Source organism: Odocoileus virginianus, chromosome 9 (assembly GCF_023699985.2).
Source record: "Odocoileus virginianus isolate 20LAN1187 ecotype Illinois chromosome 9, Ovbor_1.2, whole genome shotgun sequence".
In the NCBI taxonomy this organism is placed as follows: Eukaryota; Metazoa; Chordata; class Mammalia; order Artiodactyla; family Cervidae; genus Odocoileus; species Odocoileus virginianus.
Genome location: NC_069682.1, coordinates 51,191,299 through 51,208,699, shown reverse-complemented (window position 1 = coordinate 51,208,699; position 17,401 = coordinate 51,191,299). Strand labels below are relative to the sequence as shown.

Sequence of the window (17,401 nt, the reverse complement as noted above, 5' to 3'; positions counted from 1 at the left end):
TTCTGTGAAGGGCTCCTAGAGGGTCCACACCTGTGCAGAGGGAGGCGGCCAGGCCTGCGGTGTGCCCCAGCGGCTGGCAGTGTCTGATGCTATGTGGCTCAACCCCTAGTCAGGTTTATCCTGCTGACTCTCCAGTCTCACACTTCCTGCCACCCTGCCCAGCCCCCACTTTTCAGGAAACAAGCTCACAGGGCTCAGGACAGACCTCACAGCTCCATCCTCATAGCTGGACCCCCCTCTCCCCTCTGCACCAGCTGGGGGTCCATGTCCTTACAACAGCCCTTCCCTCTGGAAATCAGAGTCGCCGTGTGTTCTCCTGCCTGGAGGCAGCCAGCCGGGTCTCATGGCGTCTCTTGAGCCTCCCAAGAAAAGATTCCTCCGTATCGATTATTTTTACTTAAAAAAAAAAATAGCTCTAATTGGAATCTCTGCTTTTCCTAACCCCTTGTAACTGCATGAGGGCCTATGTTATAAATTTTGAAATTAATGTCACTTTAAAATATTAAATAGAGAAATCTACATGCTGCAAATGAAGTCAAAGAAACCTTCATCTATACAGTGCAGAGTTTTTGCTTAAATAGATTATTCTATTAGTGGGCCCTGTTTATTTATTTATTTTATTTCTGTGCTGGTGGAGGTCCCCCTGAGACTAATGCCACGGACTATTGCACAGATGGCACCAGATACTTGAAAGTCATCCGAATATTAAGAATTTAAATCTTTAGCCTCAGTGATTTGAGCAGAAAGCCAATTATGGGGCTGAATTAGTTTTCAAATTAAACTGCGATTTAAGGCTTGTGAAATTAATCCTTTAAGGCTCATGGCAGCATTTGTACATGAACTCCTTGCAAGAACCCAGCCTCTGTCTTCTCCCCCTTTCCCTGCCGGCCGATTAATAGAGAGATGTCCAGCATCTCAGGCAGCAGACGGCATGCCCTCTTAGATGAAAATGCAGAGCGATGTTCAGTTTCGTTTGTTAAGATGAAGTCAGGCCTTTCTACTGGGGAGGGAGGGAGACCCAAGGAGAAAGCCCCAGAAGGTGATTTCCTCCTGGATCTCACAGCCCAGCTGGTGGGGAGAGGCTTAACTCCCAGGTTACGACAGAGGCTCCTGCAGTGAGCAGTCCCAGCAGAGCGTACAGCTGGGTACCACGGCCAAATCGCTCCCTCCCATGGGTGGCCCAGGCCTGCCTCAGCAGGTACACCATGACATTGGGGCTACTGGGTGCTTACGCTGCCCGTGGTCCAGACTGGAGAAGGGTCAGGCTTAGCGGGGGACTTGATGGCCAGGTCACACCTTCCCAGACACTGGGGCCAGCCCTGCTCACAACCCAAGGTGTGGTGTAGCTGCTGAACACTCGCTGGAGGGTTTAGGAAGGGGCGCCCTCAAGTGTAAGGAGAGTGAGTCATGGGACACAGGCCAGGGGCAGAGGTAGGGTGCCGCCCAGGTCAAGGCCTGGCCCCCAAGTCAGGAACCATCTCGGAGTGCTCACTGGGGGTGGCTCCGGGGGCTGGGACGAGTGCCCAGACCACAAGCAGAGGCCATCTCCCCAGGCAGCTCTCCAGGTTTCAGAAAGGAGCTCCTCCTACCCCTGCCCCGCCCTCCTCTTCTAGGAAGGAAGTGAAAATAACCCTGAGCCCTAGATCAGTTCCAGGGCCCTGAACACTTATATTTCATCTGGGTTTGTTGCCATGGCAACCCTGCCCTTGGCCTTTGGGCTCAGAGCACTTGGGCATGCCTGGGTCACCTGACCACAGAGCAGTGGCCACGGACCCGCCAGGTTTTCAGAATCTGTTTTGAAGGAAACCAAATTGTGATTGAGGCTGAAAAAAAAAGTCCCATCAGTTTTCCTTTTTTAAAATAACATTTTACCTTCTGATCATCAAGTGATAATCTTTGGAGGAAACTTGGGAGATATAGAGAAAATCACAAAGAAAAAAACACCCTCTTCCATCTTGCCTGCCACGCAGATTGCCGTGAGCACGTCTGTCAAAGATCCCTCTGGTCTCCTCTCTGCACGAACACATTGTTATATTAAAGAACACAGTTTAGAAACTGGATTGTTCTCCATTTTGCTGTATATCATGAACACTTCAAGTGTCATGAAATATTCTGGCTTTAAACGATTCCATTGTAGGAATGTACCACAGTTTATTCAGCCAGTTGTCAGACTTTCAGCATCAATTACTTATTTTTTTTAATTTATTTATTTTTGGTTGTGCTGGGTCTTTACCACTTTGCATGGGCTTTCTCTAGTTGCAGCAAGCAGGGACTACCCATCATTGTGGTGTGCAGGTTTCTCGTTGTGGTGGATTCTCTTGTTGCAGAGCACAGGCTCTAGGGCATGTGGGCTCAGTAGTTGCAGCTCGTGGGCTCTAGAATGGGTAGGCTTTAGCAGTAGAACAGCAGGCTTCAGCAACAGGCTTATTTGCTTGGCGGCATGTGGAATCTTCCCAGCCAGGGATAGAATCCATGTCCCCTGCATTGGCAGGCAGACTCTTTACCACTGAGCCACCAGGGAAGTTCTCAATTACTTATTAATTGTGCTCTTCATTTGCACTGCTAGGTGTGAGGTTCATGGGTCAGGGACATTTTTCTACTTTTATTTGAGACCATTGTTGATGCACATGCATTTGTGCAACAGAAGGCACACAGAGCTCGCATCTACCTTCCCTGACAGTAATGTGAAAATAGACTGGCTGATGGGAACCAGCAGAGGCTGTGTGTTCAGAGCACGGCAGGGCGGGGGGGGGGGGGTGGGGGGGGGGGGGGGCGGGGGGGGGGGGCGGTGGTCACCAGCCACCATCACAAGCAGACTGGAAGGCGTGGAGAGGGGGGCTTGGGTGTGCCCAGTGGGGGCTGGGGGACTGGCAGTAGGGGCCTAGTGTGGGGCATCCTATGTGATTGACTAGGGGTGCATTTTGACTTTTCTGGCAGATTTGGGTTTTGTTTTTATTTGGCTGCATCGGACCTTAATTGCGGCCCACAGACTCTAGAGCACGGGCTCAGTAGTTGTGGCACACGAGCTTAGTTGCCCTGCAGCATGTGGGATCTTGGCTGCTGTGTTCCCTGCATTCCAAGGCAGATTCTCAACCACTGGACCATAAGGGAAGTTCCTGGCTGATTTGTTTTTAATCTGCCTCTGATGGCTCAGTTATCAGAGTCTCCCCTGCTCTGGTCCTGGTCAGTTCTTTTCCTCTGTTTTCAGACAGGTTTTGTCTTCCTGTGTGCCTGGTTCATCACGGGTGGAGCCCTGCATGTGAGCAGTTGCCGTGGTGACTTGAGGCTGTGTGAGACTATACCTTTCTCTGTGGAGGATGTGCTTTTGCTCCTGCCAGGGACGCTGGTAACCTAAGTCACCTTAACTAGAGCCGTGCTCCTGCGAGGCCATCTCTTTCCCATTCACCCTCACCCCTGGAAGTGCACTGCCCTTCCAGATCAGCATTTTCCAGGTGCTCCCACACACACACCCACAGCAAGCCCTAAGCTCAGTGTTTTCACCCCATTCCCATCAGTCTGTTGAAAGATCCATGTAGCTCTTCGGCTGTCAGAAACAGGTTTGGAATCAGCAAACATCTCAAGAGGAAAGACGGCCCCAGGCCTGGGCTCCCCTTTCCAGCCAGCACCCCCAAGTCTGCGCCGCTGGTGTGTCTCTGCCCTGAATGAGCTCTTATTGCATGTGAGGTCCAGCTTCTCTTGTTTTCCTCGGGAGGAAGATTGGTTTAAAATAACATGGTCCACCATTTGCTAAAAACAGGACTTCCTGGATTTCTTTTAAGTACTGAATGCCTCTGGGGAAATTCTACTGATAATTAAATTCATTAAAATTGGGTTTACATACAATTCTTTGAGAACAGCCATTGCATGAAGGTAGGTGGGTGCGTTTGATGGACTTTCTTCCTATGGCTTTCAGAACACAGAAGTTCTGTATGTTTCCCCTAGAAGACACTCGATAAACACTGAGTGGAATGAAGGAATAAACATCCTAGTGGGTGTGCAACATCTTGGTCTGACTGCAGCCAATTCCCTCTGAAATCCAGCAAATGAGTTCATGTCTCACTGCCACCCTCGACCCCCACACTTATGACTGCCTGCAGCCTGTTCTCTGCATGTCTTTTGTTTAATGATATATTTTTTTAAGATTGATTTATTTACTTTTTTTACTTGTTGACTGTGGTGGGTCTTCGGAGCTGCACGTCAGCTTTCTCTCGTTGTGGCGAGCCGGGGCTACTCATTGTGGTGCCCAGGCTTCTCGTTGCGGTGGCCTCTCTTGTTGCCGAGCACAGGCTCTAGGCACACAGGCTTCACCAGTTTCAGTGTGTGGGCTCAGTAGTTGTGGCTCTCAGGCTTAGTTGCCCTCAGGCATGTGGGATCTTCTTGGACCAGGAATTGAACCAGTGTCCCGCGCCCTGCATTGCAAGGTGGATTTCTAACCACTGGACCAGTAGGGAAGCTGTCTGTGTGTCTTTAAGACATACATTCGACCCACTCTCCTGATGAAAACATCTCCCTATGACCTTAGAAAAAGTCCAAAATCCTTGCTGTGGGCCCAGCCCACCTCCAGCCCCATCACATGCCCGCACCTCTCTTTTCCTCAAACATCCAGAGCTCTTCTCTGCCCCAGGGCCTTTGTCCCCCCTGCCTACAGTCCTGCCCCCCACTTCCCCACCCCACTGCCCTCATCTCTCAGGCCTGCCCTGCTTCCTCTGAAGTCCCCTCCCACCCGGTTACTCTCCATGTTCACACAAGCATTCTTACCCACTTCAAAGCCCTTATCCCAGCTGCCAATGATGTGTCTCTCCTGTGTGTTCTGTCCCTCTTCACTGGCCTGGTAGGGGTGGGACCATGTCCGTATGGTTGTTCTCTAGGCATTGAGCACAGAGCCTGGTGCCTGCACACAGAAAGTACTCAGTCAGTAACTGAGGGGTGAAGTGAAGGGAAAGTCACTCAGTCATGTCTGACCCTTTGCGACCCCATGGGCTATAGCCTGCCAGGCTCTCTGTCCATGGAATTCTCCAGGCAAGAGTACTGGAGTGGGTAGAAAATTCTTCTCCAAGGGATCTTCCCGACCCAGGGATTGAACCAGGGTTCCCTGCATTGCAGGCGGATTCCTTTTTTTTTTTTTACTTTACATGAGTGTACATGTGTTCCCCATCCTGAACCCCCCTCCCTCCCCATCCCATCCCTCTGAGTCATCCCGGTGCACTAGCCCCAAGCACCCTGTCTCATGCATCAAACGTGGACTGGCAATTCGTTTCACATATGATATTTTACACATTTCAGTGCCATTCTCCCATATCATCCCGCCCTCGCCCTCTCCCACAGAGTCCAAAAGACTGTTCAATACTTCTATGTCTCTCTTGCTGTCTCGCATATAGGGTTATCGTTACCTTCTTTCTAAATTCCATATATATGTGTTAGTATACTGTATTGGTGTTTTTCTTTCTGGCTTACTTCACTCTGTATAATAGGCTCCAGTTTCATCCACCTCATTAGAACTGATTCAGATGTATTCTTTTTAATGGCTGATTAATATTCCATTGTATATACGTACCACAACTTTCTTATCCATTCATCTGCTGATGGACATCTAGGTTGCTTCCATGTTCTGGCTATTATAAATGCAGGCGGATTCTTTACCAACTGAGCTACCAGGAAATTGAGAGCTAAGCATCCCCATACACTGGAATATTATTCAGCCACAAAAAGGAATGAACCCTGAAATCATTAGCCTCAGAGAAAGACACCAGACGCAAAGGCCACATGGTATATGATTTCATTTATAAGCCATGTTCAGAAGAGGCCGATCCATAGAAACAGAAAGTGGACGCGTGTTGCGGGGGGCTGGGAAGGAGGATGTGGCAAAACTCTTAGTGGACACTGATTTCTCTGGGAGGATGACAGAATGCTCTGGAATCAGATACTATGTACTGACAATGGCACAACTGAATATGCCAGAATACACTGACTTGTGCACTTTTTTTTTAACCTGTGCACTTTAAAAGGGTGAATTTTCTGATGCGTGGATCACATGTTGATAAAAAAAAAAAATAAATCTGAGGATTCTATGAGTGGGCAGCAGGGTCTGCAGGCCTGGAGCTCCTTGCCTCTTGCAGTGTCGAGCCCCACCTAGCGAGGATGTCCTGTCTTTCAGTCATGAAAAGGCGGGTCCTGAGCCCATTTGTCTCTGGTTGGAGGATGAGGACAGAAAACCAGAACCCTGTAAAACAGATTTCCACCTTCCTCTTGCTGTTGCCTTCTTTTCTGTTTCCATAAAATGCATCTGCCTTTAAAAAAACTTTTATTCAGTTAAAGCCGACAGTAAAGCTGACTCTGTGTCAGGCCCTCCCTGGACGGGAAGGTGGGGAAGGCTGGACAGGCACGCAAGAGGGCCTGCTGGGCACACACCTCGTACATGAGAGACTCCGGGGGCATACAGGAGAGACCCCTGCCTCGACCATGGAAGTGTCTCCACCACTGTCCACCCAGCTCCTTGCACAGCACCAGGCCAGAGCAAATGCCTAGCATATGTCTGATGAATGAAGCCCCCCGCCCATTACCACCTTGCATCCCAACAGGCCCGGAGGCCTCCCCAGCCCCAAGCCAAGTTCAGCCTCAGCATAAGCCACCACCTCCAAAAAGGACCCAGAGGAAGATGGTGCCCACACTCCCTCACCCCTGTGGGCCCTTGACAGCACACTGGAACAACCTGGGAACAAGGAACTGAACCAAGAACATGCAGATGAGGACAAAGGCGGTATGCCCCAGGGGCAGGTGCAGGGCTGGGAGCCCATGCCAGTCAGAACTCCTCGTTGTAAGCAACAAAGGTAGTGTAGTGTTAGTTCAGTCATGTCTCTTTGTGACCCCATGGACTACAGCCCGCCAGGCTCCTCTGTCCATGGGATTCTCCAGGCAGGAATGCTGGAGTGGGTTGCCATTCCCTTCTCCAGGGGAATCTTCCTGACCCGGGGATCAAACCCGGGTCTCCTGCATTGCAGGCAGATTCTTTACCATCTGAACCACCAGGGAAACCTAAAATAGCATAAAACAAGAAAGGGAATATATTCTAATATTGGTTCAGGTGTACAAAGCATCTGTAAGGGACCCTCCCCTCAATTTTGCTGTGAACCTAAAACTGCTGTATAAAGAAAAGTCTTCATTTGTTTCTGTATATAGATAAGAGCTTCAGGTGCAGCTTGACCCAGGGGCTGCCCAGTGAGAGGTGGTCACTTGAGCCTGCCATGGCTTTGTTTCCTCTGAGGTGGCCCTGTCCTCCAGTTTCTATCTCTGTTGCCACAAAGTGACCACAGCCCCCAACCTCACACGCCAGCCCAGCCAAGTCCAGGAGCAGGGATGGCACACTGAATTCCTAGAAACCCCAAAAAGCACATCTCCTTGCACCCAAGCTCTGACTGGGTACGGTGCCCACTGCTAACCTGATCACTGTGGCCAGGGATGGGGGGCATGTTGATCTAGCCAGGGCCTCCCAATGGAGAAGGGTGGGTGCCAATAGGAACACCACACCCTGCTCTCAGGAGGCAGGGACTATCCCGGGGTGTCCTCTGCAGACCCCAACCCTGGCGCCTGGTGGGGAACGGGCGCTGAGCCGAGGGAGGGTGTAGGTACTCGCCACCTCTGGGTTCGCACACTCTGAATTTCCTGCACCTTCTTCTGCATCCCGTGTGCAGAGCATCCCCTCTGAGGGGTCTCTTCTCACTTAGCATCCTTGAGTGCCTATTAGGCACCTTCTGGATACAGCCCTGTCTCTCTACTATGTGCTGAGCCCCCACCATGCCGGCCAGAGCCTTGGGCTGTGTGGCTCAGGAGGGAGTATGCAGGGTTTTGAGCCGGAATTGCAGGCTGTGCTGATGCTGGGTGGATCCCTCTCCTGACGAAGTCAGAGCAGCGACCTCAGAGCAGACTTGAACCTGGGAAGAAGACCCCACCCCCGTGGTTCTCCAGGGGGATCTGGGGGTGGGGGGAGGGACGGACACATTCCCAGGGCCTGGCAGCGGCCCAGCCCACAGGTGAAGAAGGACACGCACCACATCCAGCCTCCAGGAAGACATGATCGTGGGAGACATCTGCCGGGGTGTGTGTGAGGGTCAGCGGCGGGGATGGCAGGCAAGTCCCCCAGGAGCTGCCTGTCTCTGTTGCAGGCACCTACGTGATGACAGTCACGGCCAACGACGCGGATGACGCCACCACGGCCAACGGGATGGTACGCTACCGGATCGTGACGCAGACCCCGCAGAGCCCCTCCCAGAACATGTTCACCATCAACAGTGAAACGGGCGACATCGTGACTGTGGCCGCTGGCCTGGACCGAGAGGTGAGGCGGTGCCGCGGGGCCGGACCACGGCCTCCCCGCTGCAGTCTGTGTGGGAGAGGGTAGCCCAGAGGGAGGCCACCACCGGCCTGGGTGGAACGATGGTGGTCTCTGCTGCTGCCACCGGAGGGACGGAGGAGGGGGATCATGTGTAAATACAGTGGATGACATGTTTATGGTGTGGATCATGTGTTTATATGATGTGGGTCACGTTCGTATAAAGTGGATCATGTGTTTGTATGTGGTGGATCACATGTTTATATTATATGGATCGTGTGTTTATATGATGTGGGTTTCATGTTTATATAAAGTGGATCACATGTTTATATGATTGGATCACATGCTTATATGAAGTAGATTGTGTATATTATATGGATCGTGTGTATTATGTGGATCGTGTGTTTATATGATGTGGATTGTGTGTTGATATGAAGTAGATCATGGGTTGATATGAAGTGGATCATGTTGATATGAAGTGGATTGTGTGTATATACAGTGGACCGTGTGTATACTCGGTGGATCACATATATAAGTAGTTGGTTTCGCATGTATATATAGTGGATTGCATGTGAATATGGAGAATATCACATTATGTATAGTGGATCATGTGTTTATATGCAGTAGATCACATGTGTGTGTAGTGGATTGCACATGTATATACAGTAGTTCATGTGTATATGCAATGGACTGCATGTAGAGGCAGTGGACTGTGTCCACAAGGTGTCGTGAATGGATGAGGTAGAGCTAATTATGAAGAAGTCAGAGGCTTCTCAGAAGAGGTGGCCTTGCTCTGAGCCTTGGACATTGATATAATCAGTTATATTTCCTCCCCTTTGGGACTAAAGACCCACTTTTTCTGAACACTGCACACCACACGTCTAACTGGTTCTGAGCAATCACAGATTCCCACCCCACAGACTCCTCCTTTCAATCAAAAATTTTCACTAAGCACTGACTTTGTGCTGGAAACCACCAAGGATGCCAGACAGAGAGTAGTGGATAGGGCAAGTGGTGACTGTTTGTGTGGGGCTGACTTCACAGCAGGGAGGAGTGGGCGAGGGGGGACGATCCCCACAAGATAAATGAGTCCAGGTAGTGGTGTGGCTTATAAGGAAATGGCATCATGTGATGTCCACAAAGGATTTGGTGGGGGCTGGCGTCCAGAGAGGGCCCGTTCTCTCAGGAAGGGTGTGTATGAGCATCCCAGGGCTGTCCTAACAAAGGAAGTATGTCCTCTCAGTGCTGGAGACCATGAGTCCAAGATCCTGGCAACCTTGGGCCCCAGCCCGGCAGAGCAGAAGGTCCCACCCACCTCACCCAGGGGGCAGATCCACTCCCCTGCCCAGCACAACCTTGCACCTCTAAAGAGCCCCTGCTCGTTGCTAGATGAGCCTGGACTTCAGGTGAAGGAAGCAGAGAGGCGGGAGCAGGTGGTACCAGCCCTTGGCCCCAGTCGCCCAGCCTGCTGAGCCATCACCTGCCCTGTTTGAGATAATGAGCAGCCCGCCGCACGGTCCTGCTGGGAGCCTGGCTGCAGCTTCAGGCTCGGAGGAGAGAAGAGGTGTTTCCAGGGCCTCTGCCTGAGGAGAGAGGGCAGCACCCAAGGGGCCTTATGCAGAGCAGGGAGACCCCAGCTGGGAAAGAGGTGGGGGGGGGGTGCTCGTTCCGAAGGCGCACGGCAGCTCTAAACACCATGTCCCTGCTTTCCCCTGTGAGTGGCCTGCGGGCTGTCCCTGGTTTACCTTTACCTACGAATACCCGGGCAGGTGTGGAGTGGGACAGACAGAGGATGGGTGGTCAGCCAGAAGCAGGAGGAGGTGTGGGCATGCCTGCTACTCGTGCAAGTGTGTGCTGAGCTCATGCATGGCAGAGCCTGTTCTGGACAGTGGGGCGCCCCAGGGACCCCAGCATGGGCCAAGCACTGTGTGCATTGTCACATCTTAGTCCTTGAAACTGCCCTGGGGGGACTCCTGGAACCTTTCCAGATGAGAAAGGCAAAGCTTCAGGGCTCTTAGTTGCCCAGGGCCACAGGGTCTCAGAGCTCAGGAGGAGCTCAGCCCCCATACTACAAACTGTCCTTCGTTGTCTGAAGTTCACATTTAACTGAGCAGGCTGTTTTTGGTTGCTCTGTCTGGCAACCGACCCTGAAGCAGCCGCCCACTCTGGGCCCAGGAGGGGGCAGGGGTACCTCTTGGAGAGTTCGGTGTGTGTACCCCCTCCTGCATACCCCCTCCTTGGGCTCTGCAGCACCTGGCTGGCTGCCCGGCACGGGATGGGCCAGCCAGTGTTCTGGGACCAGCCTGGCTTCAAGTTCTCAGTGACCCAGCCGAACAGGAAGAAACAGCCCAGGCCGTGCCCATCCCAGTGTCCTCTGGCCTCTGATTGGCTCAGTCCCGCCCCTGAGACCAGGCCTCTCCTTTGGGACCGCTCCTGGGTCGGTCATGGGCACCCCACCGGCTCCGCCCCCAAAATCTCCTCCCCCCACCTCCCCCCAGAGCAGGTGGTTGCTGAATCTTAAGCGGGTCAAGTGAAATAATTAAGCAGAAGCTGTCTGCACTAATTAGTGCATCCACGGACCAGGACTGCAATTATCCTGAGACAGCTGTTGGCCACTCCTTTCCCCACTGCAGGACGAGCCCTCGGGTGTGTGGGGGGCAGCCTGGGAGGGCCCAGCCCAGGAAAGGGCAGCCCCGCAGACAGAGCGAGGGGTAGGGTGGGCCAGGACAAGGGCAGCAGGACTAGCACCCTGAGGCCCCCACGCCTGAGCTCCTCGGCCCTGGTATCCCGCGGCCTGGCCCCACCACCACCACCACGCTGGCTTCTGTCTCCACCCCTCCCCTCTCCAGCCTCCAGACTCACTGGCCTCTCCCATCTGGCTCTTCCCGTATTCTCACCAGATGCCACCTCCTCAGGGAAGCCCCCCAGACTCCTCTTCTCTCACTGAACCTGCAGTTCCTACAGAGCCCAGTGTGGGGCAGATACTCCGGGGACTTTTCTTCTTTGCTGGGGGTCCCTTCCTATGGGTCTGCATGGCCCATGACATATGCATGAGCCTCTCTCCCAGCACCCCTGCGTCCCACCATCAGGGCAATGTCCCCACAAGGAGACATGTGACCCAAGGGGGTGGCCAGTGTCCCCAGCTCCAGTGAGGAACAGGGAGAGACTTGGTGAGGAGCCAAGAGAAGGCTCCATCCCCAGGGCCCAGGTCATGTGAGGCCAGGATAAGGACACAGTGTGGATGGATGGGTGAGCTGGAGGCTTGGTGGCCCAGAGGGACGGACCACAGCCATCCTGTCTGGGGCCACACAGGCACCTGGGACCAGTGGGAGCCGGGAGCATGAGGATGGTGGCCTGGGGCTTGAAGTCACAAAGAGGGTGAGTCAGAGAATGCACACAGGGTTGGGGGGCTTGCTCTGAGCCTCCCCCAGGGAGATGGTCATTCACGTGAGGGTGGGGAGAGGGAGGGAGCAAGGTGGTGTTCGCTGGGCACCTACTGTGTACCATGCACTCCCAATACTAACTGCACTAAAGACAAGCCCCTTGGGGCAGCCAGTGCCCAGTTGCTGGGGACACCATCCACTATACTGTCCTCTTTCTGTCCTGAGCTGCCCCCTGTGGGTTGGATGCCAGACTCCTCTGGCAGTGGCTGGTATGTCTCGACTTAGAAACAGACATTGCAGGGCCTCTGCTGCACGTGTGGAGGGTGCACCCACGCTGGGTGGGAACTCAGCCTGCCGTGCCCTTCCCGTGTGGTTTTCCAACTTGACCTGTGGTTTTGTCTGGACACCCATGAACTAAACGTACAAAGGACCATGGGCAGGGCCTTTCTGCTCTCTTTGAAGGATGCTGACCACCCCCACCCCCACTCCTGTGGACAGAGGTTTCCCCGTGGCAGGGAAACACTGCAGATACTTCTTTCAGAACTGGCTTCCTGTTTGCAGAGTAAGTCGTCTTTAGAAAGGAATAAAATCCACAAACATAATTGCCACTGTGTCTAATTAGGCAGAGCTATGTAAATCGAGCATTTCTACATGATTAAAATGTCAGGAGAGCTGGGGTGACACAGGAGCGGCTGAGTGTCTCTCGCATCCCCATCATCGGAGGGGCCCCTCTTGCTAATCCTGCTCATCTGCCTCCCTCCTAATTAGAATATTTATGGCCTGATAAGCCAGGCAGGTGGTGCTCTGGAGGGAGGATAGTCACTGGGCTGTGTGACCTACCCATCCAGCTCCATCCTTGAACCGCTGACCATAGGCAGCTCACCGTCTTGAAACTTCTCCCAAAGGTGGGTGAAATTCACCATATTATGGTTCATAGGACTTTTAAGAAAGCAACTCCAACACCTTTCTATATTTTTCAAGCATCTCCACTCTATGTGGCTATCAGATGAGATTTCACAGAGAGTGATGAGTGATAAAGATGGCTTTTCCCAGGGCCAGTGATGATTGTGACCTCCACTAACTTTATGAATTCACTCATGGGACTCAGCTCAGGTGGAAAACATTCTTAGTGACAAGACCAGCATCCCCCCTTGCTCACAAGAAATGTCACAACAGGCCACATGGGAAATTCAAAAAATTTGTTTTCCTGGAAAAGGAGCTCTCTGTAAGACTATAGCAAGCATCACGGGGAGTGGGGTCATTGGTGGTCTTGGACCAGGCAGAGTTCGGTGCGTGTCGTTTAGTCACTAAGTCGTGTCTAACTCTTGCAACCCCATGGACTGCAGCATGCCAGACTTCCCTGTCCTTCACTGATCCCAGAGTTTGCTCAAGCTCATGTTCATTGAATCAGTGATGCCAGTCAACCATCTCATCCTCTGTTTCCCCCTTCTCCTCCTGCCCTCAATCTTTCCTAGTATCAGGGTCTTTTCCAGTGAGTCAGCTCTTCGCATTAGGTGACCAAAGTATTAGAGCTTCAGCATCAGTCCTTCCAATGAATATTCAGGGTTGATTTCCTTTAGGACTGAATGCTTTGATCTCCTTGCAGTCTAAGGGACTCTCAAGAGTCTTCTCTAACACCACAATTCGAAAACATCAATTCTTAGGCGCTCAGCTTCCTTTATGGTTCAGCTCTCGCATCTATACATAACTACTGAAAAATCCATAGCCTTGACCATACAGACCTTTGTCGGCAAAGTAATGTCTCTGCTTTTTAATATGCTGTCTAGGCTGGTCACAGCTTTCCTTCCAAGGAGCAAACATTTTTTAATTTCATGGCTGCAGTCACCATCTGCAGTGATTTTGGAGCCTAAGAAAATAAAATCTGTCACTGCTTCTACTTTTTCCCCTTCTATTTGCCATGAAGTGATGGAACTGGATGCCATGATCTTAGATCTAATCCCTTGAATCTATTTGTCACCTCCACTGTATAATCATAAGGGATTTGATTTAGGTCATACCTGAATGGCCTAGTGGTTTTTTTCCCTGTGTGTGTGTGTGTGTGTGTGTGTGTGTAGTCACTCAGTCATGTCCAACTCTCTGACCCCATGGACTGTGGCCCACCAGGCTCTTGAGCCACAGTCAACTCTGGGTCTTGTTTTTGCTGACTATATAGAAATTCTCCATCTTTAGTGGCAAAGAATATAATCAATCTGATTTCAGTATTGACCATCTGGTGATGTCCATGTGTAGAGTCACCTCTTTTGTTGGAAAAGGGTGTTTGCTATGACCAGTGGGTTCTCTTGGCAAAACTCTGTTAGCCTTTGCCCTGCTTCATTTTTTACTCCAAGGCCAAACTTGCCTGTTACTCCAGGTATCTCTTGACTTCCTACTTTTGCATTCCAGTCCCCTGTGATGAAATGATATCTTTTTTGGTGTTAGTTCTAGAAGGTCTTGTAGGTTTTCATAGAACTGGTCAACTTCAGCTTCTTCAGCATTAGTGGTTGGGACATAGACTTGGATTACTGTGATGTTGGTTTGCCTTAGAAGTGAACAGAGATCATTCTGTCATTTTTGAGACTTCATCCAAGTACCACATTTTGGACTCTTGTTGACTATGAAGGCTACTCTATTTCTTCAAAGGGATTCTTGCCCACATTAGTATATATAATGGTCATCTGAATTAAATTCGCCAATTGCTGTACATTTTAGTTCACTGATTCCTAAGAGGTCGATGTTCACTCTTACCATGTCCTGATTGACCACCTCCAATTTACGTTGATTCATGGATGTAACTTTTCAGGTTCCTATGCAGTATTGTTCTTTACCGCATTGGACTTTATTTTCACCACTATACACATCCACAGCTGAGCAATGTTTCTGCTTTGGCCCAGACACTTCATTCTTTCTGGAGCTATTAGTAATTGCCCTTTACTCTTCCCCAGTAGCATATTGGACACCTACCAGCCTGGGGGGCTTATCTTCCCGTGTCATGTCTTTTTGCCTTCTCATACTCTTCATGGGGTTCTTGGGGCAAGAATACTGGAGTGGGTTGCCATTTCCTCCTCCAGTGGACCACGTTTTGTCAGAACCCTCCACTATGATCCATCCATCTGTGTAGCCCTGCACCATTGAGTTACCATAGCTTCATTCAGCTACACAAGTCACTTTACCACGACAAGGCTGTGATCCATGAAGGGGGTTCAGTATATCCCACTGGCCAATTCTTGAATCATTTTTGCCGAACACTGTTTTTAAGACACCAAATGTGGCTTTGTGGTCTCAGAGAAAAAAAAAATGCCCATTGAATCCACTGACCCCCCTCACATTGGGTCCTCACCCCTGAAGTCATTGCACCTCCAAAAAAAAGAGAACAGAGAGAAGAAGAAAAGTGATCCTGGGAGGGTCTCAGGGCTCCAGCTTGCCTCCAAGACTGGCCTCACCTGCGCCTTCCAAGGGTCTCCTAAGTCACAGGATGGTCCTGCAGACATGGGGGTCTGGCAGCGAGCAGGGCAACCTCTCCAGGATCCATCGCCCGTGCATCTGTCTTCACGAGGACCCTCGACACCACGCTCCTGGCCACACTGGGTCCAGCTGGTTCCCAGGGCTTTCCAGACGTCACCTCCCTGCCAGTCTCAACTTAATGTTGTCGCAGTGGGAAGTAAGCCCCAGGGAAAGCAGATGATAGCACTTCCTTTAGAGAAAGGTGAGAAATGCAAAATAAAACCAGGGTCTGTGCTGAGTTCCCTAATGGATTCTCTCCATGCAGGACAGAGCCATCCAGACCACAGGGCAGCTGCCCACAGAGCATGCCCGGGAGTGGCTCAGGCCCTCAGCTCCATACCTGCTTCCTGGGGCTTAGCTGCCCCGAGGCATGTGGAATCTTCCCACACCAGGATTCGAACCTGTGCCCCCTACACTGGTAGGTAGATTCTTTACCACTGAGCCACCAGGGAAGCCCTGTGTTCTCACTCTTGACAGTGGCTTTTAAGAGAAGCAGCAGCAGACCTGGGGCCCAGAGTCTGGAGCCACCAGGAGGATGGACTGGGGTACCACCTGGCACAGGCCAGCTTCCCATCCAGGTCAGGGTGGTGCTGCCAGCCTGAAGCTGTGGGTGCAGCGTGGGTGCCCTGTGAGGCTGTTCAGCCTGCGGTTGGCCTGCAGGCCCAGCATGGGGTGTGGGTGCCTGGGGACCCCATGAGGCAGGAGTGGAGTGTGGGCACCTGGAAGTGTCATTTGGGTCTGCGAAGCCCCCTGTGTTCACGTGGGTGGGTCGGCGGTGTTTGGCACCTCTGCAGTGCGTTCTCCCTCCGCACCCCCCTGACCACTGTCTACCTCAGGGCCTTTCTAGCCCTGAAGGATACCCGGGCATCAGCAGTGACTCCCCACCCTCAGCCCCCAGGCCCGGCCCCTCTATCCTGCCCTCCCAGTGGAGCAGCCTGCTTTGGGCATTTCCTACAACCCGTGAGCCTTTGCGGGTCTGGCCGTTCTCACTGAGCATCTAGTGTTCAAGGCTTGTCCACGCTGTGGCTGGTGTCAGTGCTTCACCCATTTTCATGGCTGAATTGTATTCTGCTGAAGACAGGCACATTTGCTTATCCCCTCGTCAACTGGTGGACGTTCAGACCACTCCCCATGACAGGTCCTGCTGTGATCACAGAACAGCCCCTGCTTGGACGCCTGTTCTCATCCTCTTGGGCATATGCCTAGACATGGACTTGTGGTCAGAAGGTGACTGTGTAAATTCCCAGGACCCGCTCCCTATTTTCCATGGTGGCCACACTCTCCATGCCTTTTGGGACGAGTCTCAATGCGTTTGTGTGAACAGTTCATCAGCCTTGTGGCTCGCCCCATGCCCAGGGCCCATCTAGTGGGTCCCCCATTGTGTTCTCAGTCCCTGAGGACACCCACGGGCTGAGCACATGAGAACCAGACACAGGCAGGTGGTTAGACTGCAGTGTCTCCAGGGACAGGCTGGCCCAGTCCCAGGAGCAGTGGGGCAGCAGGGTCCGAGCTGCGTATCCTGGCAGCCCCAAGTGGAGAGGGGCCGAGGGTGGAGGGTGCAGGAATCTTTGATGCTTTTCTAGGGCAGGCCAGCCGGCTGCATTATTGATGGATGTTCTGCAAAATTTAAATGCTGAGCTATGGGGAGGTGAGTGAAAACCCCAGGGACTCCCGCTTGCAGTTTTCTTCCCTCCTCCCGAACTGGAAAATGGTCAGATCACGTTTTAATGAATTCACTGCAGCACCACTGCTGCCCGGCTCTGGAGGCTCTGCACCCAGCAGGAGCAGGGGGACTGTTGGGCAGCTGCCAGGCTGACCGGCAGGGGCACCTGCTCAGTACGCCTCCTGGTGGCCGCAGCTATCACCAACCATCCTCTGCCGGGTGGCCCACGCCCCCACCTCCCTCCAACTCCGCTGGGGTGGGCGTGTCATAGGGAGAGGACAGGTGGAGGAGGAACGCTGGCCGATGACTGGTCCAGGACTGGGCCCAGGGTCCTCTCTGAGCCCCAGGGGGACCCAGGAAGGGGGTTACTGGAGTCCAGGATCCAGCCACCACATGGCTCACCAGTTCCGACCTAAGAACCCAGTTTGATCACCTGCAAAGTGGGGATGGTATTGCACCCTATATTCCCCAGGGCTGGCCGAAGAACGGGTGGGGCTGCTGCATGTGGTCTGTGGATCCACCAGCAGG

General features: G+C 52.3%; 1 protein-coding gene across 3 annotated transcripts in view; it reads left to right on the top strand.

Moving 5' to 3' along the window:
• The window catches only part of CDH4 (cadherin 4), a 475,802-nt gene that overhangs the window by 431,167 nt on the left and 27,234 nt on the right, over positions 1-17,401 (top strand). For all 3 annotated transcript variants that reach the window (XM_070472446.1, XM_020901128.2, XM_070472447.1), the window contains one exon: positions 8,160-8,332. In XM_070472446.1, the coding sequence (XP_070328547.1) occupies positions 8,160-8,332 (173 nt within the window). The remainder of the gene's footprint in view (positions 1-8,159; positions 8,333-17,401) is intronic.